This window comes from Cotesia glomerata, linkage group LG3 (assembly GCF_020080835.1).
Source record: "Cotesia glomerata isolate CgM1 linkage group LG3, MPM_Cglom_v2.3, whole genome shotgun sequence".
In the NCBI taxonomy this organism is placed as follows: domain Eukaryota; kingdom Metazoa; phylum Arthropoda; class Insecta; order Hymenoptera; family Braconidae; genus Cotesia; species Cotesia glomerata.
The window spans coordinates 5,798,651-5,816,472 of record NC_058160.1 but is presented as its reverse complement, the minus strand read 5'-3'; the positions used below and the strand labels follow the sequence as shown (position 1 = coordinate 5,816,472).

Sequence of the window (17,822 nt, the reverse complement as noted above, 5' to 3'; positions counted from 1 at the left end):
ATATTACATATGTCACTTGTAATAATAACTTGTTAAGTTTTTTAAAAAAATATTTTAAAAATAACTATTTTAAAATTTAAAATGACAGATGTTTTGGCGCGAATTTTTGAAAAGTTAAGATTTTTACCGCCTGGCGCTATCCGCCGAACATCTGATGTTTTGGTATTTTAATATGGCGACTGTGACAGCTCGAGAGTGTATTTGACTACAAATATACAATCGTTTGATTGTTTATAACAATGATATGGATTTATAAATAATACTTACAAAAATGCCGGTTGATATTAACCGACTGACGGAAGGGTGGTTGGAACTGGAAAGTGATCCAGGTATTTTTTGTTTATTACTGTGAAAGGTTGTATTTTATTTACACTTAACTAAATTTGTTTATTGATTCAAAGTTACTTAATTTTTTATTTTAATGTTTGGTATTAATGTTTTGCCATTTATTTGAATGAATATTTTATGATTGATTGAGTTTATTCGTAAAATTTATTAGTTTTTGTTTTTATAGGTTTATTTACGTTGTTACTCGAGGATTTTGGCGTCAAAGGAGTGCAAGTTGAAGAAATTTATGACTTACAAAAGTCATTAGAAGGTCCAGTTTATGGATTTATTTTTTTGTTCCGATGGATTGAAGAACGAAGATCTCGTCGGAAGGTTGTAGAACAGGACGAGAGTTTTGTTAAAGACGAAGATGTTGTCAATAATATTTTTTTTGCGCAGCAGGTAAATAAAATTATTTTTAATTGTGGTTGTTCTGGCTAAATATTAAAATCAACAATCGTAAGACCATAAATAAAAGGCACTTAATCATTAGATTTCATGAAAAAAAATGAATTAGTTTTTTAGAATATTATTTTTAAAAAATAACATAGTTTTTTACTATTTCTACATGTGGAATTTTGTTTATTAATTTTTTTTTTAAATCCTAAAAATAACCAAATATCTCTTAATTTTAATATCATTAATAATGACATGAGAGGATTGAAATTTAAATGATTTTTAAAATAGTTAACGTCAAAATGAAGACAAAATTCAGAAAATTAAAAAACCTTTGAGTTCATAGTTATGATACTGAAATTGAGAGATGAAATTAAAGTTAGCAGTCACTTGAGAATTTTTTAATTTTTTTTAACCAAAAAATGTAATGAAAATAAAGTTAGCCGACATTTCAAAATTTTTAGAAATTTTTTATTGAAAAAATTTCAATTAAACAATTAAAAAAAAAGTTTCACATGTAAAAAACTTGAAAAACTATAAGTGCATTTTTTTAGAAATATCTTTTTAGTTGTAATTTAATTAACAAAAAAATCAAAAATTTTTAGACGTCTGCTAACTTCAGTGTCATAAAAATTTATTCCAAAAAATTATTTTTAAAAAATTGCATTTTTAATTTATTTCAATTTCTACATGTCAATTGTTTAATAAATTTTGGTACCATTATTTATTTGTTAAAAAAAATTCTAAAAATTATTAAATATCTGCTAAATTTATTTTCATAATTGAGAGGCATTTGATAATTTTTAGAATTTTCTTAATAAATTATTTACAACAAGCCAAATTTATTAGAAAAATTCCATATTTAAGAGCTCTAAAAAATTCTTAAAAATAATTTTTTTGATCTAATTTATTTTTCAAGAAAAATCAAAAAATTGTCAAGTGTGCTAATTTCAGTGTCATTAATATTTTCGAAAAATTTTCTAAAGTTAATTAAATTATAAAAAATTATTATTAAATATCTACTTATTTGAATATATTTTAATTAAAATTTCTTGTAGTTAAATTTTGATGAATTTTCTTTTTATTTATTATTTATTATTTTTAAAATAATTGTCTTGTGATATTGATTTTTATTTAGTCTAAAAATTAAATTTCTTGTATTAGATAATTTAATAATAATTTAAAATACTATTTCAGGTTGTACCGAACAGCTGCGCAACTCATGCATTATTATCCGTACTACTTAACTGTCCAAACATCCATTTAGGCACTACACTATCGCGTTTAAAAGTTCACACATCCGGAATGTGCCCAGAAAACAAAGGCTGGGCGATAGGCAACACACCAGAATTGGCTTGCGCGCATAATTCACATGCAATGCCACAAGCTAAGCGGCGACAGGATAAGAACACTGGTGTGTCTACGGGACGTTTCACTGGTGAGGCATTTCATTTTGTCAGTTATGTACCAATTAATGGTAGATTATTCGAATTGGATGGATTAAAACCTTACCCGATGGACCACGGACCTTGGAAAGAGCACGAAGAGTGGACTGAACAATTTCGACGAGTTATAACTGATCGTCTCGGAATATCTACTGGCGAACAATTGCAGGACATAAGATTTAATCTGATGGCCGTTGTGCCAGACCGTAGACTCGCGATCTCCCACAAACTGACAATGCTTAAAACTAACCGGCAAATAGTCGTCGAGGCGTTGCAGCAATTAGTCAAATTAAGTAACAGTAGTCATCATCATAATTCAAATGGGAGTCATCATCATAATCACAATAATCACAATCATCAGGAATTAGCAGTAGCTGAAAAAAATAATGATGACAAGAGTGATAAAAAGCTAAAAACAGAAGATGAATGCAAAAATGAAATAAAACACGAGTCGGAAGCGATATTCAATGTACCTGCGGTTAATGTAGAACAGACAAATACGGACTTGCACTCTGATGTTAGTAGTGAAACAGCCAGTACTAATAATGTTAAAACTGAGTCGAGTACTACCATTGAAAAAGTTGTAATGTGTGCTCTGGATTATGCAACGCCTCTGCGGATTCAAACATCACCGGCACACAGTTCATCCAGTACAGACACTTCATCGGAAATTGGATCTGCTTTCAATTCACCAACGCAAGGTAACGGATATTATTTATTATTATTTGTTATTTGTTATTACTTTATTACATGTCAATATCTACTATTTGTTGATCTATCGTTAGGCCATCTTATGAGTCAATAATTTTATTTCCGATTCAAAGAACAATTACTCACTGATAATTAACGTAAACAGTGAGGTGAATAATTATCATATGATTGTAGGTAATTGGAGATTTTAAAAAACAATCAAGCTACAATGTAAACTCTATTACAAACTTTTTAATGATACATTATTGATTAAATGTCATGAAAATTGTTATATATCGACGGTCTAATTAGCAATTTTTCTAACTCCTTATTTTTCAGAGGATGATTTTTTAACAATTTGCTGTAGCAATAATCCAATTATAATTTATTTGAATGATTCAAACCTAAATATTATATCTCTATTAGATACTAATGATATTAAATGGTTTTTTAAAGTGGTAATAAATTTTGAAGTGATTGTTTTTTTCGTACAAATAGAAGTTTGTCTAAAATGGAGTTAGACAATTTGCTAATTAGAACGTCGATATTTTTTTTATCATTCATGAATTTTTATAATTTATATCATACAGACATTTTATGAAAATAATTAAATAATTGTTTGGATATAAGATATAAGCATGAAGCATCATAGAGAATGATCTAAATAGTTAAATTTGTTAGAAAATAAAAATCAGTTGAAAAATATTCATGAATAAAATACATTAGATAAAATAAGCAAAACAGCAGCTAAGTAAAAAATTTGAGGCAGAAAGAAAAGTTTGCATTTAGAATAATAGTCAATTGTGAAAAACATTGTGGTATTACGGATATGTAAAAAATTTTTTTTTGTTCATGCAATGACAATTGTTCGTAAAAAAAAAAAAAATACTCAGTCTCTTGAGTTTTGTTATGAAGAGTTTACACTGTATTAGTTTGTTACTATTTAAATATAGTCACGGTATTTTTTGTACGTTTTAAAGCTAGCTTATTATTCTGAAAATTTTTTAAACATTTACACGTTGAGCTTTCAGGCTGACAAGTTACCAAAAAAGTTGAATTTCTAAATTAAAAGTCTAAGCTCTTGTTAAATAAAGATAAAACAATACTACACAGAAAGAAAGGTTCACTTGAACCAAGAAAATATTTTTCTTCCGAATTATTTTCTTGGGCGGAAAAAAATTTTTTTTTTGACACAAGAAATTTCACTTATTCCAACAAAATTAATTCCTTGCTTCAAGAAATACGTATCTTGATCCAAGACAATTTATTTAAGTCAAGAAAATTTTCTTGTTTTGAGAAAATTTCTCTCTTGCTCCAAAAAATTAAGTTCTTGACAGAAGTAAATTTTCTTGTCTTGAGAAAATTTCTCTCTTGCTCCAAAAAATTAAATATCTTGATGTAAATTTTCATTAATATTTTTATTAACTAATATATCAAATGGGAAGATCAAGTAATATTGAATTATTTTTTTTCATTCAATATGTATAATTGCGCTCTAAAATAATCTAAAATAGGTATCAAATATTCAAGAGAAAAATTTTCACAAGGTAAGAAAATTTTTTTCTCAGCTGAAGTAGGTGGTGCTGTTTCCCCAAAATATCTAAAAATCTTGATCAAATATAAAAAGTTATTGTATCAAGTACTTGTGATAATTTGAATTAAGAAAAAATTACTTCCACGAAGAATAAAATTTCAAGAAAAATTTTTACTTCGGCCAAGACAACTTCGGTCTTCCTTCGGGCACCCGAAAATTTACTTGAGCCAAGAATTTTGTTCACGAGTCAAGAAATCTTTCTTTCTGTGTATGAGTAGATCGATTCGGAGAATTGATGAAAGTAAAGTTAGTTCATTAAATAAAATTAGCTGTAATATGCATTTTACTAAATTAACGTATGGTTTCCTATTAGAAAGTAGTTGAGAAAAACAATAAGAAGGTGTTTTTTTTAAAAGAAAAATTTTAAGTGCTTCTGTTATTACAGGAGATCATACATTTAGCTTATTTTCGTAATTGAAAAGTATCTACTTTCAAAAGATTGATGCAAAACACTTTCTAATTAAATAATTATTGTTAAGTAGTTTGGAATTATGCTTATAACGATTGTAGCTTATATTAAAGTAAAAAAAATATTGCCGATCGTGAACTTTCTTGGGAATTTACAATAATGAAAAGATTATTAATTTAAAAATTTTAATTATAAAAGTAAAAATTTAAAGCAATAATAATCTATTTAAAAAATGTTAATTTTTATCACAAGTAAAAACTACAAATTTATAATTATCAAATTTCAATGATTAATTCGAACAGTTTAAAGGTTTTAATTATCATATTTAAATAAGTAATAAGTGATATGAGCAATTGAACTCCAATTAGTACAGTAATTGAATCAATAATTAGATTCAGAATATTTAACTTTTTTTACAATAATTTCTTCATGGCAGAAATTAAATTTTTGTTTTAATAACCGTCTCTTTAATGATATATATCGACGATTTTTTTTCTAATTCTAAGATAGCTCGATTTGATAACTGAATTATTAATTAAAAAAAAAAAATAACTGATCAAATAGTTAGAACTTTGATAAGACTAGTAATTTAAAGAAAAAAAAAATTTTTTTTTCAAGAATTAAACATTGAAATAAATTTTTATTTACATCAAAAATAATAAATATCCATAACCTTATAAAAAATAAATATATTACATACATAACTAAAATTTCAAATATAGAATAAAAAAAAATCTAAAAATTTCATGATCAATAATTACAAAAACGTTTTGTAGTACAAACTTTTCTGTCTCCACAAAAGATCAAATCATTAGGGCATGTCATTCTAATAGATTCAATTTTTCCCGTGACTTCGGAGGTATAACAAAGATAGTAATACTTTTCCGACTTCCGATCCGGAAATTTTCCAGCTGACTCACACGGTTTGTCAGCAACTTCATCTTCACTGTCAGCATCATTATCATCATCTTCGTCATAATCTTCATCATTATCATCTTCTTCAGAACTAACTGTAATCTCCTTTTTAATATCACTGGAACTAAGACTATGATAACGACTTTTTAGACACCGTTTGAATGTCTGCGGGTCACAAACGTTGATTTGGTTATTAAAAGCCGTGTAAGGCGGGCAAGTAAATTCGTGAACTTGTGCATTTGTCAGTTCGCAGGTATAATACTTGGTGCAATCAGTAGCATTAGGCAATCTGAATCCTCGCCGGCAAGGAATAATTCTAATTATTTCAATTTTCAAATTACTAGCGAGTAATTTTTTATATTTATCAACAGTTATGTATTCTTTTTTTCCTAAATTACTTTTTACAAGCAACACATTAGACAATTTATCAATTTCATCAATATTAAAATTTGATTGCAACGTATCAATTTCCGTAATATCATCATCAATTTCTGTATCATTATTTTTAATATCTTCCAATTTATGATCCAGAGTAAAATTTTTCACCAAGTAATCAAATATATCATGATAAGTATATCCATTTTTATCCGACCCAGAATTCCGGGGTAGGAATAAATATTGTTTGACCGAAGGTCCAAGGTGCTGGTAAAAAATTATTTTATCCCAATATCCTTTGCTATCGCTTGATTTGTCATGAAAATTATTTTGACCTTTCATCGGTATAAGAATTTGTAAAGTTTCTTTTTTGGTCCCAGTTTCGTTGGTTTGATTAAATGGGTATGGAATGATAACTTGAAGATTACTTAATTTATTGGACGTACTCGATGAAGAAAATTGATAATTGAAATCGCTACTAGATTCAATCCTGTTGCTAAATTCAGAACTTAGTGAAATGTTGTCATTTGAAGTTCCGTTGCCTGATTCACGGTCATCGCAACTCCAGTTCTCACCTGGTTGTACGCAAAGAAGTAGATGAGGTTGAAATACCTGAAATTAAAAGAAAAAAATTTAGGAAGTAGAAATTATTTGGATAGTTTTTTTTTAAATTTTAATGTCCAATTTATTAATGTAATTTTAATGATGTAGTTTATGTAAAATATCGGCGAGATGAATCACTTTCTTTCACTTTTTATGGTGCTAAAATCTGCCGTTAACTTCTGTCGGGTCAGGTTACACAACTGGCAAAGTTGAAAACATGGTAATAAAAAGTTATTTCAAGTTCATAATCCGTGATTTTTAACATATTATTGAATTATTAAATAACTTTCATTGAAAAAATAGTTATTTAATAATAAACTAAAATAAATATGAATAGTTTTATTGTCACAAAATTTTTTTTCAGAATTTAAGAATTTTAAAAAATTTTTTTAACTTTTCCGAAAGTTATACCTATCTACTAAATTAAATTTTTAAAGTATTTCAGCTATTGAACAATTTATTATTACTATTTTCAGTGACAGTAAGGTAAAAGCCCCAATAGATGATCATATACTGGTACATGATCATCTATTGGAGCTTTTACCTTACTCAAAACTTTACAACTCGTAAATAAAACTAACTGATAACTTGTTTCATAATATTATTATTAAAAATAACTTCAATTAAATTATTATTTATAGTTTTGATATTACAATTTATAAATTGTTTAATAACTTCTCAATACCAAATCTAAAGCGTAAATTAATATTTCTTCAAAGTTGAGCAATTATTTATAATTTTTTAACTATTAAATAATCGACTTCTTATACAATACTTTACAATGTAAAATAATTTTTACTTTTAAATTATTGTGACAGTAAAAATTATGAAAAGTTTTATATTTATTTTTTAGTTTTTGCAAAGAAATTTTTTATTTTTTTTATAAACAACTTTATTAATTATTATTACTACATTATTAATCAATCTAAAATTAAATAATGTTTTTAATAAGTTAACTTTTTAAAAATAAAATTTGCTCTCAGTAGATACAAATGATTAATAATTAAATTATTTCTAATTTTAGCTGCAAATAATAATAAAAAAATCTATTTTATTCTCAGTATAATATTTTTAGGATGATTGGCCTTTGGGGGGAAGTTTGCATTTATGAAATGTATTTAAATTTTAGTCAGTTTGGTAGCAGTCGTGTAAAATTTGAATTTTAAAAACATATTTAAATGATACTTTTATGTGAAGTGTCAATGTAATTTAATCAATATATTTTTTTCAATATTTATTATTAATAATTAATTGAAATTTACATCTACTAAAATTAGTAATAGAAAAAACACAATTTACTTTGAACTACAAAATTACTGTAATTACATTAAACTAAGTTATTATTGCAAAAGTATCAGTTAAATATATCCAAATTATATTAATGATTATATCATTGTTATTAGCTTCATTGTCTAGTTTTAATTAATTTTTTCAACAAATTTTTTTAATTACAAATAATTTATTCTAAAAGAAACTATTGAAAAATTTAACATAGTATTATAGTTGAAAAAAAATAATTATAATATTAACATGAAATTATTTGAAAATAAACCGATGATAAATGAACTTACAAGGCCATCAGTACATCTAGAAGGTGCCCAGACATATCCACCATTAGGTAAATTGACACAGTCATAAAATTTAATACAACTATTATCATGTGGTTTTCTTTTCTGCGGGCATTTTGAAGCCTTTGTTACCACAATAATGAATGATAATAATAAACAAATATTAAATGCACTGGTCATTTTATTTTAATATCAAAAAAAGGTGTTTAGCAATATATAATATCGGTAATGCACAGTATACTAAATGTCTTTTGACACTGGCAACGACGATGATGACCATGAACGTTTTCATCTTATCTCAAACAAAGTTTCTCCATGTAAATTAACACCTACCATTAAACCGTTAGGTTTCTCGTGTTTCGCGACAATTTAGTCTCTCGGTCTTTTAATCTTCGACAGTTAATTGATGCTAATTCATCGGCGACCTGGTTTAATAGTAGGCCAATACACATTGTAAAATAACTCAAATATCTAACGAAAATAAATACTTTTTTTTTCAGCTTGGGGATGGAATTCCGGGCAAAGTAGTCCAACTTCAACAAAAGATTTTAAGAAGTTCGTCGTGATCCGCGTTGCGGGCGATGAAAAAAATGAAGCTGGTCTCAGTAAGTTTTTTAATTCAAGACAACTAAAAAAATTTATTCAATTAACAGCAAAAATAATAATAATAATTTATGTTTTTCTTAGCTCGCTCTCTTGGTAATATTAATATAAATGGAAAAAGACTTGTCTCAGACTCGGGGCATTTACATAAAAAGGTTTGTTTGTCCGGTGAAGTTAGAATTCCTCATGCAAGAGTTAAAACAAGCAATGGCGACACTGTTACCGAAGAAAAAAAAGTTGAAAAAATAGATTCAAAGCTTTGCTCAAAGTATCCAGAATTATTTGAGCCGCACACTTTTGCTCCGAAAGATTTGCTGGCGTTGTTGAAAAATCTTGAGCAGGAAATTAATATATGCGAAACTAGTCTGAAAGATGAAAATGATAAGCGAAATAAATACAAAGTGAGTCGATTAAAATTTATACCTATATAAGACTTTTATTATGTACTTATTTATGTGTGATTTTATTTTAGATTGATGACTGCAGACGGACACATAATTACGACGAATTTATATGCACATTCTTATCGATGTTAGCTCAACAAGGAAAACTCGCGGAATTGGTTCAACAGCATCTTACATTAAAGAAGCATACATCTGTTACTGTTAATCGTGTACACAGGTAATTAATTTATTTATTCAAATCGTTTATTTAGAAGAGTAGAACTAATAGTTAGTTGGTATTTATACTTCTATATTTATTTTTAAAATTCCTATAACATGCTCTACAAGTTTATTTTTTATAATTAAACATACATTTTTAAAATATCTAGGCCCTTTTATTTAAAAACTAGCTGTTACTCGCCCGCTCCGCTGGGCGCTTTATAGAATTGCATTTTTAGATCTAGACTTGAAATTTAATTAGAGTCTTATTTTAACTTGCACAGATTCCCAATCTATTGAATTGGCATGCACCTTTTATCCATGTAATTATTCTAGCTAATATTAATTGTAACTTTCAATGTGCAATCATTATCATTCCCGTGTCTTTCTTACAAAAATGAATAATAATTGATTTGAAAAAAAAAATTTGTAATGAGCATTGAATGTTTCAGTTAAAGAAATTGCAGGTCTCATAACTGAAGAAATCTGCCTAGTATGTAAACATCACCAATAGAATTAAAAAATTTATTTTAAGCAAATGACAATCCAGTAAAATAAATTTAGTTACAACAAAAATTTATCATTTCTAAGTCAAAAAAATATAGGTTCCGGATAAGTAATCAACACCATATCAGATACTAAAACCTTCTCCGAAACACGCTGCATCTTATGGTATAAGTATTATTCCGATCGGTTCAGTAGTTTTCGCAGTATAACCGGACAAAAAAACCGGCTCTTCATTTATTAGTTTCGACTAGCTGTTACTCGCCCGCTCCGCTGGGTGCTTTATAGAATTTCATTTTTAGATCTAGACTTGAAATTTAATTAGAGTCTTATTTTGACTTGCACAGATTCTCAATTCTATCGAATTGGCATGCATTTTTTATCCATGTAATTATTCTAGCTAATATTCATTGTAACTTACAATGTGCAATCATTATCATTCCCGTGTCTTTCTTACAAAAATGAATAATAATTGATTTGAAAAAAAAAATTTGTAATGGGCATTGAATGTTTCAGTTAAAGAAATTGCAGGTCTCATAACTGAAGAAATCTGCCTAGTATGTAAACATCACCAATAGAATTAAAAAATTTATTTTAAACAAATGACAATCCAGTAAAATAAATTTAGTTACAACAAAAATTTATCATTTCTAAGCCAAAAAAATATAGGTTCCAGATAAGTAATCACCAACATATCATATATTAAAACCTTCTCCGAAACACGCTGCATCTTATGGTATAAGTATTATTCCGATCGGTTCAGTAGTTTTCGCAGTATAACCGAACAAAAAAACAGCTCTCCATTTATTAGTTTAGATTTACTTCAGATTGAGATTTTTTGTTTCTTTTTACTTAAAATCGTAAAATATATGTTTGATTAAAAAAAATTCAGAGTGGGATTCAATTAATGATACAAATTTATTATATAATTATAAAATTTTTTAATTATTAGCTGAGTAAGATATGTAGGTATCCGATAATTTATTCTGTAAAACACTTCACTCTTAAGAGCGGTTGATAGTTGATTTTTAAACGAGTTTTGCTCATGAATAAGATAAAATTTTGAAAAAACATCCATCGAAGAGCGAAGCGCTTTTTTGGAAAATTTTCATTTATTTATGCATAAAATCCGTTTTAAGATTCCATAAGTTGTACAAGTATGACAGAGATACTCTCGTTTGTCCAATAGAGAGCAAGAGAGAGAAAAAATATAAACCCTTCTCAAAAATTTAATAAGCCTGATTAAGTCCAAAATTCGAACAAGAAAAATTACTCAATAAAAATGAATGTCTGGAAAAGTAAATATTTATCGATTTCATAATATTTATTTTGTGGTTATCTTTTTTTTTGTAAAAGTAATTTATTTTTTATTCAGAATTTACATTTTTAACACGGTTTTTCTGATCACTTTTTTGACATTGAAATTTTAATATTACATGACATTGCGTCATAATATATTACATCAGACTATGTAATAATTTATCTATAATTTACTATTAAGTTTATTTGACAGGTTGATTCTTGATGTAATTATAAAAAAAAAAAAAATAGTGAGTTGTTTATAAATTAAAAAATCTGATGCGTTGTAGAAGTTGAAATCCTATTTATTATTATTATTATTATACTAAAATTGATGGTAGAATAAAGTTAGCTTAGTATCGAAAACATGGACCTTGATTCCTTATTGGTTCAAGATTAGAGCGCGCGCGTTTGCGCGCAATTTGAATTTCTAGTTTCTATAAATAATGAATAAAATAGCGTTTAAAAAATTTTATGGTCACAATTAAAAACTTTTCCAATAATTCAAGGACATAGTGTGATACAAAATATACAACTTTTTAATCATGAAGCTATAAATCAATTATTTTTAAAAAATACTTATGATAGTGCAGTTGTAAACTCTCTTACGTAAATTGAACTGATAAATTTTCGATTAAAAGCATTAATAAAATATTTTGAAAGAATATAAAAATTATAGCTTGCGGTGGTGTTTTATTACAAGAATTTAAGTGGTTAAAAATGACCTTGATATTCAATTTGTGATAAAATAATTAATAAAAAATAATTTAATTGTTTCAGGTCTTCAAAGAAAACTGATACACGACCAAATACATCACGTAGAAGGCGCGGTCGTACTAAATGCAAGAAGCGAAAATAAATCAAACGTTCAAATTTTCTTAGAAAATTTTACGCAGGTCGTGAACGTTCCACGTATGACGATAATCAAACCTCCAAGTGAAATACTTTTTCACGTTAATTTTGAATTCTATTATTACATCCGTACTATGTATGATTTATAATTTATAATTATAATTCAAACTGACTATCGGATCCAGTGATTAAAATTAATCATGCTATCCATAAAATTATGCTAAATTGTACATCTTATAAACGGCACTAATTGTCCCAACTAAACAAATTATTTATACTAAAAATTTTTAGTATCTGTACTATTGTTTATTTTTATCTTAATTATTTTTAGGTCTTGTAAAAATTTTGACAAGTACTTTATGTAATATCGTACTAGTATAAAAAATATTTGTACAATTTTTTTATCTAAAATTTTTGAAAATAATTTTTTTAATCTGTGAACTTATAAAAAAATCAAATTTTTTAAAATTGAATTATGAAATAAATCAATTTGTTTTTAATCATACGTACTCATTAAAGAGTAAAACAAATTTATATCAGTTTAATAAAAAAAATCATAAAATTTATTTCCAATTAAACTGCTAAAAATAATTCTATTATTAATTAAAAAAAAACCAGTTAATTAAAATTCAAATAAATATTTTACTTCAGATAATATTTAAAAATTAAATTTCTGGATGTACGTTAAAATTTTAATTATATTATAACTAACTTTAGATAACCGTCTGTAATTTTTTAAAAATTATAGTAATGATATTAATACAAAAAGAAATATTATCATGCAGAATAATTATTACAATAAAAAAAATCAATCTATAAAAATTAATTGAGTATTTCCGTTATTGGTTTGATATCAACTATAATTTTATATATTTTTTTTTAGAATGACCATAAGTGAAAATTTATCATTTTTCAATTATTAGACAATTATTACGAAACATGTTTTTTTGAACTTGAAATATTTTTTTATGAGCACATAAAAAAATTTATATTTTTGACAATGTTTCTGAGACATTACTGATTAATGGATTAATTGCTATTAGTAAGTGTCACACCTCCCTTTCCGCTCCTCTGTAAATCATCAATTTCCAGAGATATTGTTTTATTAGTTTCCTTTAAGCCAGTCCCATGGCTAAGCGGTACAACGCTTGTCATACTTGTTTGGGACTGGTGAGGCGTGGGTTCGAATCCCGGTGAGAGCTGAAATTTAATTTTCAGTGAACATCAGTGCTCGTAACTCACGCCGGGCTGTACAGGCTTGGGTTTTTCGATGGTTTCCCCAAGCCCTGTGCTGCCGGTGGGGCACAGGCAAATGCGTGCAGTTTCCCCAAAGTCGGTCCATCGCCGCATTACTCTCCAGGCTGAAAAAGTATGTAATACCGCCAAACTTAATGTACCGATCAGCCTGGAGTCCCCCTCCGGTCTCGGCATCGGTTTCATGCCGGACCCCCATAGCGACAGAAGTCTGAAAAGCGGGGTTAAATAAAAATAAAAATTAGTTTCCTTTAAATTTATCAATCACATTTTTATATTTTTTTATTTTAGTTCCTATCATCGTAGTAATTTCAGACACTTAAATCACTACTTAAAAAATCATTAATATAAGCTGTTTTCGATATTACTTCATATATTGATACATATTTTTCAAGAGATGTTAATTGACCAGACGTCTAATTAATTTAGCCAATTTTTTCCAATTAATTAACTATTAATTGTCTTTGACTTTACTTTTACTTTATTTATAACGTTTGCTTGTTTTGTAAATTTTTAATATTCAATATAACACACGATTAATAGATTAATGAAACTATTTGTGCTATAATCAATGTCAGAAAAATTATTAAATTAGAAAAAAAAAATAATCTTGCTTTAAATGAATAAAAATTTTTAATCTTCATTTGGCGCAAAAATAGTTACAAAAATTTTTTGACTTTTTGGAAGATTATATCCAACAAGTCAAAAATTAACAATCGTCAACTTAAATTAAAAAAAAACATTACCAAAAAAATTTTTGTGCCCCTTGAGTAACAGAGACAAACAAACATTTTTTAATTCACCCTTCTTAGTCGTTAAAGGCGCTGGAACTATTCTTTTTTTTTTGGCTCCAAACATATCGGAGTCCAAAAAAATTACAGAAAGAATTTTTCTTAAATAATTTCTCGATTTATAAGCTCTTTAATAGAATCTTTCGAAAATTTCTGTGAGTTAAGCTGTCAGACCTATTTTTAATTCGTCTATTGGACGTTTAATTATTTGTTATCAATAAATGTAATTATTTGATATTAATTACCTTGTTAGGATATTTCTTAAGAAAGAGTCAAAATTTTAAAGTTAATCACTGATCAAATTGTCTAATTACAGATCAATTATTTGAATTTTGTTAAATGATAAAATTTGGCCTGATAAAAGTTTCAAAGTAACGACAAATTGCAGAAATTAAGCTGATTGCGATAAAATTTATTATTGAGACCCAATAGAGTATTAAAACAAAACTCACAGAGATTGCAATTTTTTAACTTCCCGCTAAGAAAATTGAAAATTTTCAAAAATCGGGAAGTTATTGTTTTCACCCCGTTTTTCGAAAATCGAGTTTTCATCAGATCTCGACGTTTTGAGGTCTTAGGAAGCTTTCCTGACTATTTCCGCGGTGATGTCACCGTGTGTGTGTGTGTGTGTGTGTGTGTGTGTGTGTGTGTGTGTGTGTAAATCTCTCATAACTTTTGAACGGATCATCCGATTCAATCGAAATAAGCGGCGTTCGGAAGAGTTCCTTTGCCCCTAGAATTCTGATACTAATTTACAAAATTTGAGTCGATCAATTTTGAGAAATCTCAAAAATAAAATTTCCAAAAATTCGTTTTTTTGAAACATCTTTTAAATGACTGAACCGATCAATCCCAAAAACTAATCAGCTCTTAACCTCAATAAAACACGTCGATTACCACCAGCCTGGTCAAAATCGGTTGATTTCTTCGTGAGATATCGTTGTTGAAAAAAATTGGAAAAAATGTTTTTTTCAGAATTTCTATGAAATTTTTAGTCTGACCAGTTTACGCTTAAAGATTTTTTAACGAACTCAAAAAACTGCGTTGAATGCCGTAAACCGCGAGAAAAGCGGTCAATTCACTCAAAAGTTATTGTGGTTTGAAAATTCAAAAAATAGTGTTCTATAAACCTTCCATTAGCCTTTTGAGCTCTTCGAGCACAGAGCAGCGATTTATTGGAGCTCGGAGAGCTCAAAATTACACAAAAATTATATTTTTGAGCTTGAAGAGCTTAAAAAATAAGTGAATTGTTGAGCATTTAGGTATGGAGGTAGCGGGAAGTTGCAGGGATGGCCTTTAGGGTCAACCGTTTTCCTAATTTTTTTATATCTGTGATTAATCTTCACTCACTGTTGTCAACTTAAAAAAAGTTAAATTTTAACCACGCAACTAAATAAAAGGTAAGTTAAAAAATTTATCGATGATACGAAATGCGAATGAGCGCGTTAATTAATGACATTGAAATTGAGCAAGATCACGTCAACTGGACCTCCTATTTTCCACGTGATTATAAAAATTAAGTTCATGTATTTTTTTTATAAGTATATACCAAGATAAAATGATCCCCAAAACGATTTTTAAAAATTTCGATTTTAACAATAATTTTTTTTACAATGAAAATTTTAGGTACTTTTAATTAAAAAATGGATTGTAAATCAACCGTTAAAGTCAAATTAATGGGACTTGAAGGATTTGTTTTTAAAATGTTTGTATTTTAATAAAATATTAATAACTAAAAATTATTTGTTTATTATCATATTGTTAATTAACTTTTAAGTTAACAAATGAAAATTTCACTGACTTCTCGGTGAAAAAATGAAGTTTTTTTTTATCGGTTACATGCGTTATTTATTAAAGTTTAAGATTTCAGAAAAAAATTTCACTGCTCGCGATTTGTTTAAACAATATAAATTTATTTATCACAGCGCGCCGAGCGCCAGGCGCTGTTAGAATACCGCGCCGTCGAACGTCAGACTATGTTACAGCTTCGATTAATTATAATAAAAAATAACAATTAAAAATATAATTATCAAACAAATTTTATTATTATTATGATCAATATTATGACTAATAAAATAAGTAAATTCTCTATTATTAAAGAAAAATAGAAAAAACGAACTAGTATTAAATATTAAATTTTGTAGACATTTGTTAACTTTATTTTATTTTTTTTTTTAAAACTTGGTTAATAAAAACTTTTTTATCTTCCAAAACATTATTATATTATTATTAATAATATAGTAATATATTACTATATTATTACTAGCGGACCAGACAGACGTTTTCTTGTACACACGTCTTAAATTAAAAAATTTCAAGTTTATTTGAATGAGCTGTTACAGTTTGGACCGTTTTGATGAAAATTATTATTAAAACATTATTATAATGACATATTTCAATTAGCACCTGATTGATTTTGACACAATTACACAAAATTTTTTTGAATTTCGATTATAATTTTTTTTCTCAAATGAATATTCGATACTGTCTGTCAGATCCAATGTAAAACATTCCAAGATCAAGAACAATTTATAAATAAAAATTTAATTAAATAAACATTTTTCCGTGGACTGAATTGTGAATCTAAACCATTTTTGAATCCACCTAAAGACACACAAAAAGTTTCATTAAAATTGGTCCAGCCGTTTAGAAAAAGTTCAGTGACAAACACACGCACAGAGAAAATATATATATAAAGATTAATAAGATAATAATGTGTCGGAAGATAAAAAAGTTTTTATTAAACAAGTTTAAAAAAAAAAAATAAAATAAAGTTAATAAATGTCTACAAAATTTAATATTTATTACTAGTTCGTTTTTTCTATTTTTCTTTAATAATAGAGAATTTACTTATTTTATTAGTCATAATATTGATCATAATAATAATAAAATTTGTTTGATAGTTATATTTTTAATTGTTATTTTTAATTATAATTAATCGAAGCTATAACATAGTCTGACGTTCGACGGCGCGGTATTCTGACAGCGCCTGGCGCTCGGCGCGCTGTGATAAATAAATTTATATTGTTTAAACAAATCGCGAGCAGTGAAATTTTTTTCTAAAATCTTAAACTTTAATAAATAACGCATGTAACTGATAAAAAAAAACTTCATTTTTTCACCGAGAAGTCAGTGAAATTTTCATTTGTTAACTTAAAAGTTAATTAACAATATGATAATAAACAAATAATTTTTAGTTATTAATATTTTATTAAAATAAAAACATTTTAAAAACAAATCCTTCAAGTCACATTAATTTGACTTTAACGGTTGATTTACAATCCATTTTTTAATTAAAAGTACCTAAAATTTTCATTGAAAAAAAATTATTGTTAAAATCGAAATTTTTAAAAATCGTTTCGGGGATCATTTTATCTTGGTATGTACTTATAAAAAAGATACATGAACTTAATTTTCATGATCAAGTGGAAAATAGGGGGTCCAGTTGACGTGATCTTGCTCAATTAGCTGACACTTGAAAATTTTTTAATTTTTTTCTTAAATAAACTAGGTCTAGAAAATTATTTTAAAAAAAATTGCATTTATAAATTTTTAGCATTTCTAAATATGAAATTGTGTAAATAAATTTTTTTTA

At 26.7% G+C, this 17,822-nt stretch overlaps 2 protein-coding genes across 3 annotated transcripts; one reads left to right on the top strand and one right to left on the bottom strand.

Annotated features, from left to right (window-relative positions):
• The first annotated feature begins 138 nt into the window (after positions 1-138).
• On the top strand, positions 139-12,211 carry LOC123262160 (ubiquitin carboxyl-terminal hydrolase calypso). Its single transcript, XM_044724280.1, has 7 exons — positions 139-329; positions 515-729; positions 1,921-2,869; positions 8,823-8,927; positions 9,010-9,326; positions 9,398-9,546; positions 12,111-12,211. Exons 1-7 carry the CDS (start codon positions 272-274, stop codon positions 12,187-12,189), a joined length of 1,872 nt encoding a protein of 623 aa, XP_044580215.1. The 5' UTR covers positions 139-271; the 3' UTR covers positions 12,190-12,211.
• LOC123262162 lies at positions 5,528-8,813 on the bottom strand. 2 transcript variants are annotated; one of them, XM_044724281.1, is made up of 3 exons: positions 8,326-8,813; positions 5,608-6,763; positions 5,528-5,576 (listed from the first exon to the last, which is right to left on the bottom strand). In XM_044724281.1, the coding sequence occupies exons 1-2, from the start codon at positions 8,500-8,502 to the stop codon at positions 5,612-5,614; spliced, it is 1,329 nt and encodes a 442-aa protein (XP_044580216.1). In that variant the 5' UTR covers positions 8,503-8,813; the 3' UTR covers positions 5,528-5,576; positions 5,608-5,611. The 2 variants fall into 2 exon arrangements, with proteins under 2 accessions (XP_044580216.1, XP_044580217.1); XM_044724282.1 differs by lacking the exon at positions 5,528-5,576 and having other exon boundaries at positions 5,588-6,763.
• Positions 12,212-17,822: the final 5,611 nt, after the last annotated feature.

Coding starts and splice junctions, on each gene's coding strand:
- LOC123262162 (XM_044724281.1), bottom strand. CDS start 8,502: ATGACCAGTGCATTTAATATTTGTTTATTATTATCATTCATTATTGTG. Junction 6,764..8,325: donor CTAGATGTACTGATGGCCTT/GTAAGTTCATTT, acceptor TTTTAATTTCAG/GTATTTCAACCTCATCTACT.
- LOC123262160 (XM_044724280.1), top strand. CDS start 272: ATGCCGGTTGATATTAACCGACTGACGGAAGGGTGGTTGGAACTGGAA. Junction 330..514: donor GGAACTGGAAAGTGATCCAG/GTATTTTTTGTT, acceptor TTGTTTTTATAG/GTTTATTTACGTTGTTACTC. Junction 2,870..8,822: donor TTTCAATTCACCAACGCAAG/GTAACGGATATT, acceptor TTTTTTTTTCAG/CTTGGGGATGGAATTCCGGG.